The following is a 16240-nucleotide window of genomic DNA, read 5'->3' as shown; positions in this document are numbered from 1 at the left end:
AATTTTATTATGTCGTTCAAACCTAGCCTAGCTCAGCTCTACGACTTCCACCTCAATAATGTGACCGTGTGCTTTGCAAACGTGTATTTCCCCTGACCATCCCACTTCCCTTCCGACAAGCTAACCTCTTCCTTGCCCTCTTTATTCGTCGAACTAACTTGAGATCCGGACACGGTGTATATAGACACATCGGCACCAACACCCTTTAGCTGGACGGCGAAGTCCTCCGTCTCGCTAATGTTGACAACGGCCAGGTTTACGTAGCCATCGTCACCAAGGGCGGCACTAATATCGAGCCATGGCGCGCCCGTCTCGCCTAGCGTCCCTTGTAACCAAGCCGGTGTCGTCTCTCCCTCGTAGGCACCGGACCGCACATGCGTCGCAACAGTCCAGCCGCGCATGTATTTACTAAACAACAACAGCGGCCACCACGTAGCCTGGCGCACGACGCCATGCTCGTTCGTCATAAGGGGACTAATGACATTAACCGTCTGCGCAATATTCGCCATGCCCATGTACTTGCTCTGCCGCACAAACACATTCAGCCATACCCCAACGGCTAGCGCGTCAGACAACGTGTACTGCTCCTCGGCGCCCTTCTCGCCCGGCGCGCGCTCCGGGTCCCACACGTTCCACTCGTCGAAGCAGATGCGCGTGGGCGGCTTCGTGGGGGAGACTTTGTTTTCGATGCGCGCGAGATCGATTAGCGAGGCGGTGATTTGGATCGCGCGCTCGGCGGCTAGGGGAGCCGTGGCGTTGTGAAGGTGCTTGTTGGACGCCGTGTATATGTGGATGCTGTGCATGTCGACCCAGCCGACGCACTCGTGCAATACGTAGTGGTCCCAAGAACTCTGGCCGTCTTGCCCGCAGAGGATGAGCTCGATGCTCGGGTCGAGGAGACGCAGGGCTTTGGCCCATTGGATGGCCTTCTTGGCGTAGTCTTCCTTGGTCATCTGCTCGACTTGCCAGGGACCCCAGACCTCGTTGCCGAGGGCCCAGTACTTGACGCGGTAGGGCTCGGGGTGTCCGTTGGCGCGGCGCAGGTTCGCGTAGTACGTGTCCCGCGTGCCGTTGCAGTACTCGACCCAGGCTAGGGCTTCGTCGAGGGTGCCGGTGCCGAAGTTCAGGCATAGGTACGGCTCTGCGCGGCGGTCTTTGCCGGCCGAGAGCTTGTCGAGCCAGCGCATGAAGTCGTCGGTGCCGAATTGGTTGGTCTCCGTGCCGAGCCAGGCTAGTTCCGGGCGGGAGGGCCGCTTTTCCCGGGGCCCGATGCCGTCTTGCCAGTGGTACGTCGCGACGAAGTTGCCGCCGGGGTACCGCACTACTGGGATGTCGATCTCGCGAAGAGCCGAGAGCACGTCTGTCCGGAAGCCGTCTTCGTCGGACAGCGGGTTGGTTGGGTCGTAGATACCTCCATAGATGCAGCGGCCCATATGTCTTGGTTTATGCTGTTAGTTATCTTGTCTTATATCAAGGATGAATGTCCCTTACTCGGTAAAGCCGCCATATATCATAGGATCTATCTTAGACAGGCGCTTGGCCGCGTCTACCTCGATAAGGGGAGTTTCATCTCCCGTGATCTTGGTGAAGGTAGTCATTGTGATTTATTGAGTACTTCTCTCCTTTTTTCCTTGATACACAATTCCAGACTCGGAGTATACCTACCTAGGAGAAAAAGTCATAGGAGAAGACATTGTCACCAGCCCGGACTCGCCTGTTATTCATATGGCATTGGGCTCTCCGCTACGCGCCTCTCCCCTCACGTATTAGGGTCCACCGGAGACCGGAGCGGGTACGGGAAAGTTGTCCCATTCGGGAGAATCTTGCCCGTGGGAGCGCCGATTGGTGCGCATAAATGAGGCGCGACAAGGAGTTCGTTTGATCCCGTGCTCAGCTTTGACGGAGGTCAGGGTGAGAAACCAATAGTTTATAGATTATCTAGTTATGATATTAGTTAAGACTCCCAAGATAAAAGTTGGATGAGGTAAACATTTCCATCCTATAAGGTGAGCAGGGTACATAGTATGTACATGTACTCGTTATACGCACCTGTGTAAGTTAACTCTAATGTACATTACCTAAGCTAGGTATGTCTACATGTAGGTATCTTGTTTAGTCGACTATATATATACCTCTATATACATGTATTCGACTACATTAGGTACCTAAGTACTTAAGTATGTATTCAACTATTGAAACTTGGCTCCTTGTCAATCCCAGATCAGATCGGTCAGTACTCACGTTACCCCGCGGCTACATACCTTTTTCCCCAAGTACCAAATTATGTACGTCAACTGCCTACCCCCACACCAAGCCCGCAGCCCGTACCCGGCACCGCGGGAAGGAACTACTACAATATCTGGCTTAGGTTTAGATAGTGTACCTAATGTACCTAAATATTACCTAAACGCCGGGGCCAACTGCCAACTCGCTACACTACTCGCTACCTTGTTACTCGCTATTTGCTACTCATTATGTATGTATATACATACATACCTAGGTACATACCTCTCTTACAACCACCTTACTTCAACTTACACAACACACTCACATTGCATCCAGCCGTCAATCAATTAATCCTCGACATCCCTTCCCCCCCCCCCATAAAATCACCCTCATTGGGTCAAACTCCTCGACCACTTATCACAAACCAAACTGTCTTATACGTAATATATTAACTAGTTAGGTACATACAAACAAACAGCCTACCACTACCACTACCACTGACCGACGACACATTTCCGGCATACCGAGACAAGAAAAGAACAGAACGCACATTAGCTTCGCCAGGGCGCCCCGGTTTCCCAAAAAAAAATAAAAAAAATCCCACCAATACACACACACATACCTACCTATCTTCCAAGTCCAGAGCAGTGGGGGGAGCAAAGCTGTCCAGTCTAATCTAAATCTAATAATGAGCAATCATCACCAGGTTCCTACCGGCGGCTACACCCCTGGCGGAGCCGTGGCAGTTGGAGTTGGAGTTGGAGCTGGAGTCCCGGACGACGAGTTCACGGCCGAGATGAGGGACCGACAGGCTCGGGGGAAGGATCCATACGAGTCGTCCGATGCTAGCAGCGATTGGGGTCTCGAGGGGAATAGGAAGTATCGGGCTGGAGGGTATGTCTTCTCTCTTACTTACCCAGTGACACTTACTCCCCCCTTTGCTCGTATACGTCACTCGAGAATTTGTACAACTCTATACACTAGGTAGGTATGAACTAACACGCCGTCTCAACTCTAGCGGCAAAGACGAGTCCTACGCCGTACTCGAGCGTCGCCGCGTAGCCGCCCAAGTTCTAGATAGCCCGGAACTACTAATGATGGCAGCGCAGCGGGACAACGAGGTATTTCCCCTTCTCTTCTTTCTTTCTTTCTTTCTTATAACCCCTATTTCCTCCCTATTTTCGTAAAGACCAGCAATATTCACTCCCCTATGTCCCGAGTTTGCTCTTGTATTTTACTCCTATTTCCCATGTTCTCAGTTTTACTTCCGCCCCCTTACATCCATCCCAGTCCCGTGTATTCGTCCCCTAACAAAAACATCTAGAGCATACCGGCTACCCGGCTCCGCTACACCCGCATGCTATGCGGTTTCGAGGAGCCGCCGCAGCCGCAGTCCGCGCGTAAGAAGTCGCACCGCAGCGGTGGTAGCGATTCCTCACGCGCGCCGGGAGGGTCGACGCCTAGTCGTTCGAGCAGGAAGGAGGCTCGGTGAAGTATGGGTAGTTGGGAAGTTGGGTTGGTGGCGGCGGTAGAGAAGAACGAGAGGAGCGGTGTCTAATTCGGTTGTTTGGATAGTTGGGCGTTGCCTGTGTCTGTTGGATCATGAGATCTATTAGCTCGACGTGAAGAAATCTGTTGACCCTACATTATATAGTTAGAGGGTGAAGTCTAGCGGGAGTAATAAAAGGGGAAAGAAAGGGGGGCGTTATGATGTAGGCACAACGGCGTCGAGAGAATATGGTTTGTCCTCTCCTCGAGCAACTATATCTATAATATATCACCGGTGAGGGATAGACAACATTTATCCCAAGCCATTGGGCAGCAAGAATCTTAGCGTAGACGCACGGGGTACCTAGGGAACGGGCCATCTGTGAAGTTTTACTACCATGATAGATCCTTTTTTAAGTGCGTCCCCCGAGAAAAGCAATACCAAGTACAATCGTCGCTAAATTTGGGATAAGTATTAAGATCTAGGTTACGGCATTACGGAAAGCCCTTACAATAGGAAAATATATAGAGATACAGATAAATACCTATAGAGACAGGACTGGGGCCTTATAGTGTGTTTATTTGTTCCTGGTCATAAGCGTTCGTCATCTAGGGCCGTTGTATGTATTTAACCAAACCCGAGTTCCTCCTCTCCTCTCCTCTTCTGTTCTTCTTTCCAAAAGCCAAGATTCAGCTGAAATCCAGCTGGTTCGCTTGCTCCCCACAATAGATAATTCCTAGTCCTGATATGCCAACTAGGTAAGTAAAAAACTATAGACCTATACCTGTACATATATACCTAAAATAGTGGTCTCCAATGCTATCCAAACGCCGAATAATAAGTCCCGAGTTTCGTGATTGTGAGTACGGTATATGTACCTCAACTAAATGCACGCTCGGACAGGAACGCCTGAAACACCGCGATATGATGAACCTTGTGAATACCCTCTATGACGCCCTACAACTTCTCAGATTCCCCAGTCGCCAGCCTAGGTTCTCCCAACCCGAGCGGCTACGCGTACCGCATTGTAGGTGCTCTGGGTGGTGGTGCCCACTGATTTCCGCCTTGCCAGGACTGTTGTTGTTGTTGTTGCGGCGGACCTCGATTGTTTCTTCCTGGGGCTGCTGGGGGTGGACGGGAGACAGGATTCGCAACCCACGCACCGCCGGCTCCACCAACCCAGCTGCTATTCGGTTGGGTTGTCTTGGCTATCTTTCTTCTCCGTGACCTACGTCGACAAGATGAAAATATACAACATAACAAGCAGAGTACGACGATGCCACCAACGGCTGATACGACGGGGATGATAATGTGTTTGTTGTCGTTGAAAAAGCTTCCTACCTGGTCGGTGAAGCTGGACCCCTTACATTGTCCGTTACTACATTTCCCTCCACCTTGGCAAGGAGTGCCGTCCAGGAAGTGTTGCTGCATATCATAGCAGGCGTTCGGTCCGAGCTGAGATGAAGCGCACCGAAGTTGACAGGTCTGCGAGTCACAAGCTGATGTCTCGTTATTGTTAGTCAACGAACCCACTAACGTCCGGCATTGTAAATCACGAGAAGTGCACTGTCCGGAAGCGCAGGTCAAGCCACCACCACTGGCACCGCAGGCTTGACCATCTGCTGCCTTGACATCGGCAGGACACGTCCCAGAATTACCACTACAGGTCTCCTGGGGGTCACATGAGCCAGTGCTGTCTCTGCAAACCGAACCCGACGATTTGAACTGACATTGGGCCGTACAACAGTCTTCGTTGGTCGGATCGCATACGGCATTGGTTTTGAATCGACAGGTTCCTGGATCGCAACAGCTGTTATTGACGCATCCCTCTTCACCTCCACAATCGCAGTCCTCTCCTGCCTCCACGATGCCATTACCACATTGACTTGGTGAGATTGTAACGACGTTTTTATTGTTTGACAAACAGCTTGACCTTACGCTATTCCGACCCATAGCCGAGCAAATGTTGCCAATGGTGCAAGGGGAGAATTGCGTAACGCCGTCAGAGGTAGATGGGTTCATAATGAAAGCTCCGTTAGCATTACACGTAGAGCTACTAAGTGGACAACACTTCTGCATCGAAACCGTACCGTCCGAGCATGTGTCGGGTACACAATCGTGGAAAGCACCAAACGTGTGACCTGTTTCGTGCGCAAATACTTGCCATTCGGTCGAGGTTCGGACGACGACGTTGGCTCCCGCGATTGTTTCATTTCCTCCGCTCGAGTCTGCTTGAGTTCCCGCTCCTTGGGCGCATAGCTGTCCTAGCCATGCTAATCCCACAGCCGCATCGGTATTGCACGTACTCATTAACGTCCAGTACGCATTGGTGTCGTTAAACCGACCTCTCCACTCGGAAAATAAGTTAAGTCGATTCGTAATCGTGACACTGTCGCTACAGGCGACATTCCACTTAGCACTATCCGGAGGGGTTCCCGGGCATGTCGCATCACTAATAGTTAGGTTTTGGATACCTAGTGAGATATTGAATGAACTTTCGTATAGCGCCGAGGCCGAGCTAACCTGCTGAACGATATGGGAACGCACATCACTCTTATTAGTAAACTGCGCTGTGTATGTGCAATCTGCTGCGATCCCGACCAGGGCAATCTTGCGGGTGGTAGGACAACCTTGAGTAGACCCGATACTCTGAGCAAGATTGACACCAGCACCGTTCCCAGTAGTTGTCCCGTCAATCTCGTCCCGGCCGAAAAGGCTATTTGCATCCACCGCCGACATATCACGGAGATCCAGGCCCCGGTGCACGGGGTGCTCGTCCTCGTTATTGAAGTTAAGCATATCAGACGAACACGACTTCTCACCGAGCCCGCGCTTCAATTCCGAAACATCGTAACTCGATTTAATGTCCGAATCCCTCCAGACGACCATGTACTCGTCATCGGCAAGATCCGCACTAGGATCATCTTCGTGCTGCGTTTGTCTGTAGTTAGAGCCCGTCTGGATGTGGTGGTGGTTCCCGTTGACCCGAAACGTTCCCTCGAATAACGGCCTCGGACCATCTCGATAGACTGTTATCCTCGCCCAACCGGAATTGATCCATTCGGAATGATGCGGGTGTTGTACGAAGGCGTGGCCCTTGAACACCTTGTGGTCGGTCCTTTGTATCTTCTCCTCCGTCACAGACCCGTCGGGACTAAGATAGCGTACCACTGCCGAATCTGAAAGCACATCGAGGTTAGGTTCCAAGGATATCCGGATCTTGTCTTTCTTGTCGTGCAGTAGGAATGTGAGATCAAATGAAGCATAAGCGTGGACTCGATTAGAGGCGGTATGTATTACGGGGTTATCGAGCCGACTAATATAATTCAAGGCATTTCGTTTAACGGAATGAGCAAGTGAGGAATGCGATAGTGCTGATAAAATGACGGCCGCGGCCTTGAGAATACCGCGCATGATCGAATGGGAAAAGCCCTGCTCCGAGGACAATTACTTGTTCTCAAGACCCCATGCGCCGGCGCGATACTAACAAGCTGTGGAATATTAAAAAATAAATATAAAAAAAAAACTAGGAAATTATCGTTGTAGTTTGGCAGACCGACGAAAGAACAACAATTAGAGTGCTTCAATGCTTCACAGAGCATCAAACGTATATTAAGATTTTCAGGGAGAAAGCGGAACCAGAATGAAACAAGCAACAGATGCCGTAGGTGCCGATGCCAAGTGAATTACACGCAATAAGGACGAACTAGATAGGCTCGGCGGCGTGCTGAGGGAGGCTTGGTCTTAGTTCTATGTAGAGGGGCTGGGATCTTCGTCGGGCTGAACTTGTTTTTGTTCGGTGCTCACAAATCCTCGTATATATCAGTCGCTAAGAACAAATTGACTAATAAACCTGGGGAAATGATTAGAGCTAGAGCTAGAGCTAGAACTGACCACGGCCGATAGGAAAGAAGGAAAGTAAAAAGACAACATTCAAAATGTTTCAATTACAAAAAAGAAAGGCGAAACGAAAAAGAGGGTGGGAATATGGGAAGTGTGGCTGCGCAAAAGTCCTGTGCCTTCAAGGTTGGGGATGGATGCTGGCCATGAAAGGTTCAGGCGAAGAATAGGCTTTTGGAATAGTTACATAAGACAGTTTAGAGCCAATAGCAGTCATGTAGCAGTCATGTATCAATTCAAATTATTGCTAGATGGCAAAAGGCAGGTGAGACAGTCCCTGAAGCGGGGGCAACTGCTACTTACCTGCATGTAACGAAGGTACGGATCCGGACGTAATGTGTGTATTATTTATTATATAAGATCCGGGGTCCTCTTCACTTACACCGCCGACAATGATTGGTCGCTCCGACTGTCTTGGCAGCCAGCGCGTTTACTTCATAAGAGTACCTATGTACGGATTAGTAGTAGTACCATCTTCTCCTCGAATTCGTCACCAACGTCCATGCATACGGGTAACCGATAGCCTACAAAATATACTGTAGGTATTGAATAAATTATGACCACCTCATGTGGATAACGAAGTTAAAATATCGAAGCGGCGTAACAACCCCGGCTCACATATTACTATTTATACGGATTACTCCGCAAGCATCCTGTAGGGGGGGTTTCAGGAGTCTACCCGGGCAGCTGGGCAAGGCCTGTGAATTAAAATGCGACGTACGAAGTAAATCCCGTTGTGCTTGCAATTGAAAACGCCGTTTATATTGAGGGCAAGGCCCGCATCGTTTAGGATGTAGTTTCTGTTCAACTACCTAGGCCCCCTATCGGACCGAGCCGTGTCCTATATGCAAACGGTACAGCCCAGCTACGCCCTTAACAAACCAACTGCAGCCACCAGTTCCAACAACGACGGCATCAGCCACTCCTACCCGCCAATGTCTGTTATCTCCGTGATTTGCGCTGTAGGAATCGGGTCCTCGTTACCAAGTAGTCTTTCCCCGAGGCCATAAATCCGTCTACGTCTGTTTGATAGCGTCCAGCGCTGACGCCAGCTCCCTAAGTCGGGACTTCTGCCAAGAACTGGCCTGCAAAAGCTAACTTCGAATAAGACTTGTGTGACGCGGCCCTTCGTCGTAACCTTTCCAATACGTTGCTATTGCTGTTATAATGTTACTAGTCATGGGGGTTTCCGCAACGTGTCTAAGGTGGCCTTGAGCTGTGCCTCCTTCCTACGGATATCTACAAACGTAACGGGACTGGATTCGTGCAACATGCATTTTAGTATTATATAGTAATGTGGCTAATGAGCTAGTTAACGCCCCTTTTACATACTGCTCATGAGGTGAAAAACTGCAAAGTATACTTCTGCAAAGATGCAATTAGCTAGTATCAACTATTGTGTTGATACGCTGTCTATACACAGAGCTAGTTTCAGCTATTCGTTGACGGAGCTGTCCAACTGCAATGCCCAAAACTGGGTAACATTGGCTGAAACTGGAACGTCGAATCATCCAACTAATGGTCGTATCAGCGCCACGACACAGGGAGCACAAACTCAACCGCTAAAACATGGGTGTCACTAGTTGGATCTTATACGCTCCAAATCCCCCGCATATCTAAGACATAATGGTATCAGAATTCGAAAAAAAGAAGCAGAAGCCTTTATACGCTTCACTTTCTCTTTGCCTCGTGCACGATGATGATGATCTTCTCAACTATTGAGGGGTCGGAAAGCTATTACGCGATGAGTAGGCATTCTAGAGGAGGATTATAAGGTACTTACCGTTGTTACATCACCAAGCTGGTCTTCCTCGCCAGCTAGAATCTTTCTCAAGATACGGCGCATAATCTTGCCACTTCGGGTCTTGGGCAAATCGGGCACGATGAAGACTGCCTTAGGTGCGGCAAACGGACCGATACTCTTTCGTACCTGTAGGATGAATTCTTTCCTTAACGCATCCGATGCCTCGTTGCCGTTCTTGATAGCCACAAACGCGTTGACCGCTTGTCCGGTGAGTTCGTCAGCAACACCAACAACGGCAGCCTCCGCTACGGAATGGTGCTCGATTAGGGCAGCCTCGATTTCTGCTGTCGACAGACGGTGTCCACTAACGTTGACCACATCGTCTACTCGTCCTCGGATCCAGTAGAAACCCTCGTGGTCACGACCAGCTCCATCACCAGTGAACTTCGAGTGGTTAGTAATTTAAGAAGCACAGTTGGAACCCGTATACTTACATAGTAGCCCTTGTAGACATTCAGATACGTATCCATATATCTCCTGTGCGCACCCCAGACAGTACGGGCCATGCTGGGCCAAGGCTGCTTGAAGGCCAGAACACCTTCAACGTCGTTCCCGTGTATCTCCTCGCCGGAGATCGGGTCGATGATGGCAGGTTCTATGCCGAAGAAGGGCAGAGAAGCGCTGCCTGGTTTCGTCGGTGTTACTCCTGCCAGAGGAGTTATGACATTCGAGCCAGTCTCGGTTTGCCAGTAGGTCTGTCCTGTTAGAACCTATTCCTTCAAAAACAAGAGGCTTCAACTTACATCGACAATCTGTGCCTCCTCTTTGCCTACGACTTCGAAGTACCACTTCCAAACTTCAGCCGCGATAGGTTCGCCCACCGACCCGAGTACTCTCAACTTCGGCATATGGGCCTTGACGTAATCGTCACCAGCACGCTTCAACAGTCTCAACGCAGTCGGTGCTACATAGAATTGGGTGACTTCGTGCTTCTCGATAATGTCCCAGTATCTCGAAAAGGTCGGGTAGGCCGGAGTGCCCTCAAAAACGACTGTGGATATACCGAGAAGAAGAGGTGCGTAGACGACGTATGTGTGGCCGGTAATCCAGCCGACATCTCCACCGCAGAAATACCGATCTCCGTCGTGGATGTCGAATACATATTTGCCAGTCAGCGCAGCACCGAGCAGATATCCAGCAGTAGTGTGCATAACACCCTTTGGTTTGCCGGTCGAACCCGATGTGTATAGTAGGAAGAGGGGATCCTCGGCGTTCATGACTTCGGGGGCAATGTATGACGGCCATTTCTCGACCTCCTCGTGCCACCACAGATCGCGACCCGGAGTCCAGGGAATGTCAGCACCGGTGCGCTTGTAGACCAGAACGCCAGTTACATCGGGGCATTGCTTGAGCGCATCATCGACGATCTTCTTGGTACCGATCAGCTTGCCACCTCGTTTTCCTTCGTCTGTGGTAATCACCACTTTGGATTGGGCGTCGATGACACGGTCACGTAGGGAGTCGGCCGAGAAACCAGCAAACACGACGGAGTGGATAGCGCCGATACGTGTGACTGCAAGGAAGGCAATGACGGCCTCCGGAATCATTGGTAAGTAGATAGCGACTGTATCGCCTTTTCTAACACCCATCTTCCTAAGGACATGTGCGACTCTGCTAACCTCACGAAGGAGCTCGCTATAAGTTACGTTCCGACCTTCGTTCGGTTCGTCGGCCTCGTAGATGAGCGCGACCCTGTTAGGGTCCTTGAATGCGTGTCGATCGACGAGGTTGTAAGAAGCGTTGAGCTGACCCTCGACGAACCAGGCAACATCTCCGCCGACTAGGGATCCGGTACGAACAGTCTCGAAATCTCGCTGCCATGTTAATAACTCCCTAGCTTTCCTGCCGAAGAACTTCTCGGGTTCGGTGATGGACTCTTTGTACAACTGTTGGTAATGCTCGAGACCTGTATGCGCATTAGAAAAGAAGTCTAATTTTATTTCTCACGTAGTTTATAGTTTGGCCTTACTGTCAAGATGAGGTTTACTAGGATGCTCTAGTAACCAAGTTAGCTTCATTTTATGATTTGCGCATTGAACATAGTCCTATAAATAAGGCCCATCTCACTTTCAAGCATCTTTTCCGGGGGGTCTATTCAAGCTCAAGTTAGCATTGCGGCCCAGGAGGTCACAGATACGGCTGTGGAAAGCTCACGATAGGTGTCAACCAGATGGGCCTCGGCGACCACCGGCGACTTGGTTTGCTCGCCCATGATGATGGCGGGGTGCTAGCGGCGTGGTGGTGACAGTGATGGTTTAGTTATAGACACTGCGGGGTACTAAATTACGAAAAAAGACTGTTGAGGGTAATAAAGACTGATGTCTAGATATTTAGAACAGGATATTGTTTCAAGCTTATATAGGAATAGTGGAACCACTACAGCTTCGTGCGAGGTTAAGAGAGTGAGGAAGAAAAGGCGAAGAACAATTCACGAAAGGGTAGATCTAAGTATAGGTAAGTGACGAGGGCGAGGCACTTTTTGTATTACGGCAAATTTATTAGGAGAAGATTGAAATGAGCAGGCGCGGGACGTAGCAAGCAAAGCGTTATTGAGGTATAGTGCGCCCACATATGCAGTTCCAGGTACAGCAGGTAGCACAGAAAGTACATATAGCTACTTCCGTGGTCCCGTCACGCAAGTAAAGTTCGTTACCTAATGTCTTAGCCTCTTAGCCTCTTAGCCTCTAAAAGCCTCTAAGGAAGCCTCTAAAACGTGACTTTACTAGTCAAGACAAGCCTTGCTAATCCGATACCAGATGCACTTGACTGGACTTCGTTGGGGATTCGCCGACCCGGACCGGGGTCTGCTAAGGACCATGAAGGAACCATGTGGGTCTATTTTCTCTTCCGCTCGACCGTTGACCGCATCGTGTCTATGCACCGTACCTTCAATCCCCGTCTTTTCTCCATTCTAGACTATTTGATGGAACCTTCCAACACCAACACCAACACTTATAATTGCGATGCCCAGAGCACCAAAGCGTCTCAGTTCTTTGCTCCCGGGCTTAGAACATGAAAATGCGCATTCACCTGACTCTCGACGCACGCAGGCTGGTATTGATCTCACACCCTCCTTAACTGCCTAGGTACTCTACTACGTAGCAATATGTAGAATGGGTAGGATGGACTAGCTGAAGCTCTAGGCCACAGTTCCCTTTAGACCGGGATATGATGTTGGACATGTTGGGGGTTTGGTAGATTACTTATTTAATAGTTTCCCGAGCTAGGCGTACGTACAAGTTGTAAACAAGCATCATTACTATGTAGCGAAGTCGGATGGATGTGCAACCTATCGTAACCCATATCTCTCGTAGCGAGACCGCACCGTGGGATTTATGGGATTTATGGATCTTTACCGGGACTATGGGGCGGTATTTAAAGGTGAAGGGTAACTGCGTTGCAACAGCGTCCCGGACGATATTATCAGTACGTCGGCAGGGCTGATCCCCCTTCTGCAAGGTTGGCCGGATCTGGACGGGGGGGTTCTGCAGGTGAGAAGCTCAATATTTGTCCCGGTCCAACGGGGACAGCTGTTGTACTACTTTATTGGCACCTAGACGAAAGATTCATAGCTTTCTTTTTGGGACCGCGTGGCTATTATTGCTAGCGTAGATGGATATGTAGGTAGGGAACGAACATGTCACTTGATGTAACCAAGGGTTGTGGAATGGTATGGGTCACATTCGACAAGTATAGAATGTACAAACCTCGGTGTCGTGATACCATCTTTAGTATGCCATAGCAATAGCTTCTGCAATCCTATTAGTCAAGACCTTGCTCACCTTGCACACCAAATCCCAATAACGAGGGACCGACAAGAACTCCAAACTGCTTCGTCCCTCGTCCCTCGTCTCTCGTCCCCTTGCCCCTCAACCCCGCGTTCACCTTTCAGACTAAACCAAGCCAAGCGTACGCTAATCTTCGTCACTGGGAATACCTCCGCAGCTCCGTTGCCCTCGTGCCCATTCAGAAGGATTTAATTTCCGCTGCTTACCTACATACATAAATACATGTCATTGTGTATCATCTACCCTTGAATAGGATGTGACGATGGACCATTCGTTTGTCTTGGAAGATAAAGATATCTCCTGAATTCTCGATCCGGATCCTACCTAAACCAAAAAAACTCCTGTGGTCTAATTCAGATATACATCGCAATGGCGTCACCTTTTGCCAAGCTTCCCTCTGCCCTTGTCTAGAGCTCAATTTTTTGTTGGCGAGAGTGTGGGGAAAGCTAGCTAGTACTCTTTCTTCCCCGGTTAGCCATGTGAGATATGGCTTGGCGATATAGCCATTATCGTGAAAGGCGAACTAGCTACTACCTTCACCCGGGATGTTCTCACTTACACTATGACCGTGGAGAAGCCTTCCTAGTCTTGGAAACTACATCATGCCATTCACGTTCTCCCGAGATAGGTGTGTTGCAATAAGATCTATTGGCATGTCCCTAACCGAGGTAGAGCTATGCAACTCGTATGGTCTACGGTTGTATTTATGCGACCTTAGAGCCTCACGTCCGACGGCCGTTCCGTCCGTTTGGTATTTAAGTCGCTTGCATTCGGCTTTTTTTAAACGTCACCATTGCCGGATCTTACCATCGGGGCGATGACATCTCATGCGGGCCGGGACCAACTCGGTTTTTCGGAAAGACGACGCAAGACGACGCTCAACGACGTTTCCCGAACAACCGGTTAATAAAATGGATGTTGAATCGGCTTCATATTCTTCCAACCGCGGTCTTCGGGCATCTAATCCGGTAGGCCTATTAGATTTTAGTGTAGATCAAAGTCTATCTCATCATCGCGAAATACACTACAGTTACTTTTCAGGGTGTCTCCGCCACACCATAGTTATAAAGCCATCCGTTACTCCATAAGCTCCAAGCAGACCAAATATGCCACCCCCCTACGAAGCAGTGAGACTAATTCACATATCCATGCTCATTAAATACATCTCGATTATCCGCATGAACTTAGCAACAAAAGCCTCTAGGTGAAAGATCACCTTGGTTCCCGTCCTTATCCTATGCTCGTAGAAGGCAGACCACTTAATGACTTCATACTTCAAGTCATCGTCGATCATAGGAATGAGCTTGAAAGTCAGCGTCTTGAGTATCGTCGTAGGGGGTATGCAATGTGTGAGCAGATCGTATAGTTTTGATCGGACTTGCAAGATACGGGCTGGTGAGTGCTCTTCCATAATATCCTTGGCTATCTGTGCTATTAATGCCTCCCAATCCGGCGGCGGAATGGGCGTATCATCTGCAACTTTCTCGCTATGATTGGTTAGCTAGATCGTGACATGGGTAAGACGAGATACATACTTTTGAGCATGTACGGCCTCGTACATTAGCAGTGCTCTTCTGAGATTACGTCCGCTCTCTTCGGCAATCCTTTTATGTAGCCCCGCTACAACAGGCCATCCCTCTTTCTTAGCCGAATCCGCCAAGACACTCGCAATCTCATCGACCGTTGGGGCTGCGACCCGCACGAGGAGCGTTCGACTTCGAATGGGCGCAATGATATTGGCTGTGCTGTTGGCAAGCAATATTAGTCGTAAATTTGGACTATATTTCTCCATCGTCCTTCTCAAAGCCGCCTGGGCATCTCGGGTCAGGTGGTCGGCCTCATTTATGACAACGACCTTAAACTTCTGCTTGGCTGACTGATCAACTTGTTGGGTTTGGGCAACCTCTTTTAGCAGGTCTTGGACAACAACTCGGTCATAGTGTCCGACATCTGACGGGGTAATCTCGAGGTGGTAAACGGAGGCGACGATGTTGAATTCTAATTTGCGGTTGCTGGTAGTCTGAAAGACACGAGCGTCGATCTTGATCTTTTCGACGCCAGGGCCGTAGAGCTCCTTTAGAGTCGCAACAATGCGAGTCTTTTTACCCGCACCGGAGGGCCCGTATACGAGGAGGTGAGGGAAGTCGCCGCTTTGGGCCTGTGATAGAGATTACCGGGTTAGACGTGAAGAAGAAGAACCACGCAAAACCAGGACTACGTACCAAAGAACGAAGCCTCTCTGATAAGTCGGAGTGGTATGTTAAAGAATCGAGAGACCGAGGACGATGCTTGTCGACTATGAGGGCCATATTTACGATTATCGATATGTACGTTCGTCGAGTAATAGTAGAATTGTGTTAAAGGGCTTGAAGGTTACAAGGGCATTATTCGCAGGGTGTCAACTTGAAGCTATCAAAATGCGGATGTATGTCGCCAAGAATTCGAGACGCGTTAATTGACTTTCTAACGCGTTTGTCCCTTTTTTTTTTTTTGTTAGTGACCAATGCCTGCAGTTTTGGAAGAAGTGGCGCTAAGACATTATTATGTGGAGTATATAAGTATGTATTATGTAAACTAGCATTTACTTGACTAAGCCCGGTATACGAAGGCGGGATCCCCGATGAGGGGTCTGTAGTGCCCCTCCCTAAGAAAACCTCACTTAGTCTGTAGTTTGCGTAACCATAAGCCGATCAAGTAAGTGCGTAAGTCAGGCATCCTACTTCAAATATTACCCGACACGTAATTCCCGGTCCAAATAAGTACACAACTCTGTCCTAGATACATACCAACGATCCTACTTTTACTCAACCGCAAATGAACAAATGAACAGTTCGGGAAGGCCAAACATTGGAACGGAGCTTCAAGACACGGCGGGTCGTACGAATACGGAACATAATGCTGTTTCACTCGCGGACGCCTTTTTCCTGCGGCCGGATAGGTAAGATAATATATAGGAGGCAGGGGATGGCTTGTCGTGCCTTAATTTGAATTCCGGTTTCTCCCATCATGAGGTTTCAAATTGTCGAATTGCAC

General features: G+C 49.4%; 5 protein-coding genes across 5 annotated transcripts; 1 reads left to right on the top strand and 4 right to left on the bottom strand.

The window, feature by feature from the left end:
• Positions 1-37: 37 nt before the first annotated feature.
• F4817DRAFT_345499 (glycoside hydrolase family 51 protein) lies at positions 38-2058 on the bottom strand (the record flags this gene model as incomplete). Its single annotated transcript, XM_049304265.1, has 2 exons — positions 1492-2058; positions 38-1437 (listed from the first exon to the last, which is right to left on the bottom strand). Exons 1-2 carry the CDS (start codon positions 1596-1598, stop codon positions 39-41), a joined length of 1506 nt encoding a protein of 501 aa, XP_049156613.1. The 5' UTR covers positions 1599-2058.
• Positions 2059-2315: 257 nt separating this feature from the next.
• Positions 2316-4109, top strand: F4817DRAFT_345498 (uncharacterized protein). Its single transcript, XM_049304264.1, has 4 exons — positions 2316-2500; positions 2563-3120; positions 3245-3347; positions 3551-4109. Exons 2-4 carry the CDS (start codon positions 2915-2917, stop codon positions 3716-3718), a joined length of 477 nt encoding a protein of 158 aa, XP_049156612.1. The 5' UTR covers positions 2316-2500; positions 2563-2914; the 3' UTR covers positions 3719-4109.
• Positions 4110-4156: 47 nt separating this feature from the next.
• F4817DRAFT_345496 (zinc metalloprotease mde10) lies at positions 4157-7870 on the bottom strand. Its single transcript, XM_049304263.1, has one exon. It carries the CDS (start codon positions 7127-7129, stop codon positions 4727-4729), a length of 2403 nt encoding a protein of 800 aa, XP_049156611.1. The 5' UTR covers positions 7130-7870; the 3' UTR covers positions 4157-4726.
• A 1372-nt stretch (positions 7871-9242) lies between these two features.
• Positions 9243-11767, bottom strand: F4817DRAFT_199297 (uncharacterized protein). Its single transcript, XM_049298560.1, has 7 exons — positions 11574-11767; positions 11487-11510; positions 11389-11415; positions 10163-11325; positions 9854-10114; positions 9399-9803; positions 9243-9349 (listed from the first exon to the last, which is right to left on the bottom strand). Exons 1-7 carry the CDS (start codon positions 11629-11631, stop codon positions 9287-9289), a joined length of 2001 nt encoding a protein of 666 aa, XP_049156610.1. The 5' UTR covers positions 11632-11767; the 3' UTR covers positions 9243-9286.
• A 2553-nt stretch (positions 11768-14320) lies between these two features.
• On the bottom strand, positions 14321-15722 carry F4817DRAFT_199242 (P-loop containing nucleoside triphosphate hydrolase protein). Its single transcript, XM_049298559.1, has 3 exons — positions 15430-15722; positions 14743-15365; positions 14321-14694 (listed from the first exon to the last, which is right to left on the bottom strand). The coding sequence occupies exons 1-3, from the start codon at positions 15514-15516 to the stop codon at positions 14346-14348; spliced, it is 1059 nt and encodes a 352-aa protein (XP_049156609.1). The 5' UTR covers positions 15517-15722; the 3' UTR covers positions 14321-14345.
• Positions 15723-16240: the final 518 nt, after the last annotated feature.

This window comes from Daldinia loculata (assembly GCF_022478755.1).
Source record: "Daldinia loculata strain CBS 113971 unplaced genomic scaffold F4817scaffold_45, whole genome shotgun sequence".
Lineage (NCBI taxonomy): Eukaryota > Fungi > Ascomycota > Sordariomycetes > Xylariales > Hypoxylaceae > Daldinia > Daldinia loculata.
The sequence above is the reverse complement of the archived record's forward strand: the minus strand, read 5'-3'. Positions and strand labels throughout refer to the sequence as shown.

Coding starts and splice junctions, on each gene's coding strand:
- F4817DRAFT_345498 (XM_049304264.1), top strand. CDS start 2,915: ATGAGCAATCATCACCAGGTTCCTACCGGCGGCTACACCCCTGGCGGA. Junction 3,121..3,244: donor AGGAAGTATCGGGCTGGAGG/GTATGTCTTCTC, acceptor TCTCAACTCTAG/CGGCAAAGACGAGTCCTACG. Junction 3,348..3,550: donor CAGCGCAGCGGGACAACGAG/GTATTTCCCCTT, acceptor AAAAACATCTAG/AGCATACCGGCTACCCGGCT.
- F4817DRAFT_345496 (XM_049304263.1), bottom strand. CDS start 7,129: ATGCGCGGTATTCTCAAGGCCGCGGCCGTCATTTTATCAGCACTATCG.
- F4817DRAFT_199297 (XM_049298560.1), bottom strand. CDS start 11,631: ATGGGCGAGCAAACCAAGTCGCCGGTGGTCGCCGAGGCCCATCTGGTT. Junction 11,416..11,486: donor CCCGGAAAAGATGCTTGAAA/GTGAGATGGGCC, acceptor CTTGGTTACTAG/AGCATCCTAGTAAACCTCAT. Junction 9,804..9,853: donor ATGTCTACAAGGGCTACTAT/GTAAGTATACGG, acceptor AACCACTCGAAG/TTCACTGGTGATGGAGCTGG.
- F4817DRAFT_199242 (XM_049298559.1), bottom strand. CDS start 15,516: ATGGCCCTCATAGTCGACAAGCATCGTCCTCGGTCTCTCGATTCTTTA. Junction 15,366..15,429: donor CAGAGAGGCTTCGTTCTTTG/GTACGTAGTCCT, acceptor TCTCTATCACAG/GCCCAAAGCGGCGACTTCCC. Junction 14,695..14,742: donor GAGGCCGTACATGCTCAAAA/GTATGTATCTCG, acceptor AACCAATCATAG/CGAGAAAGTTGCAGATGATA.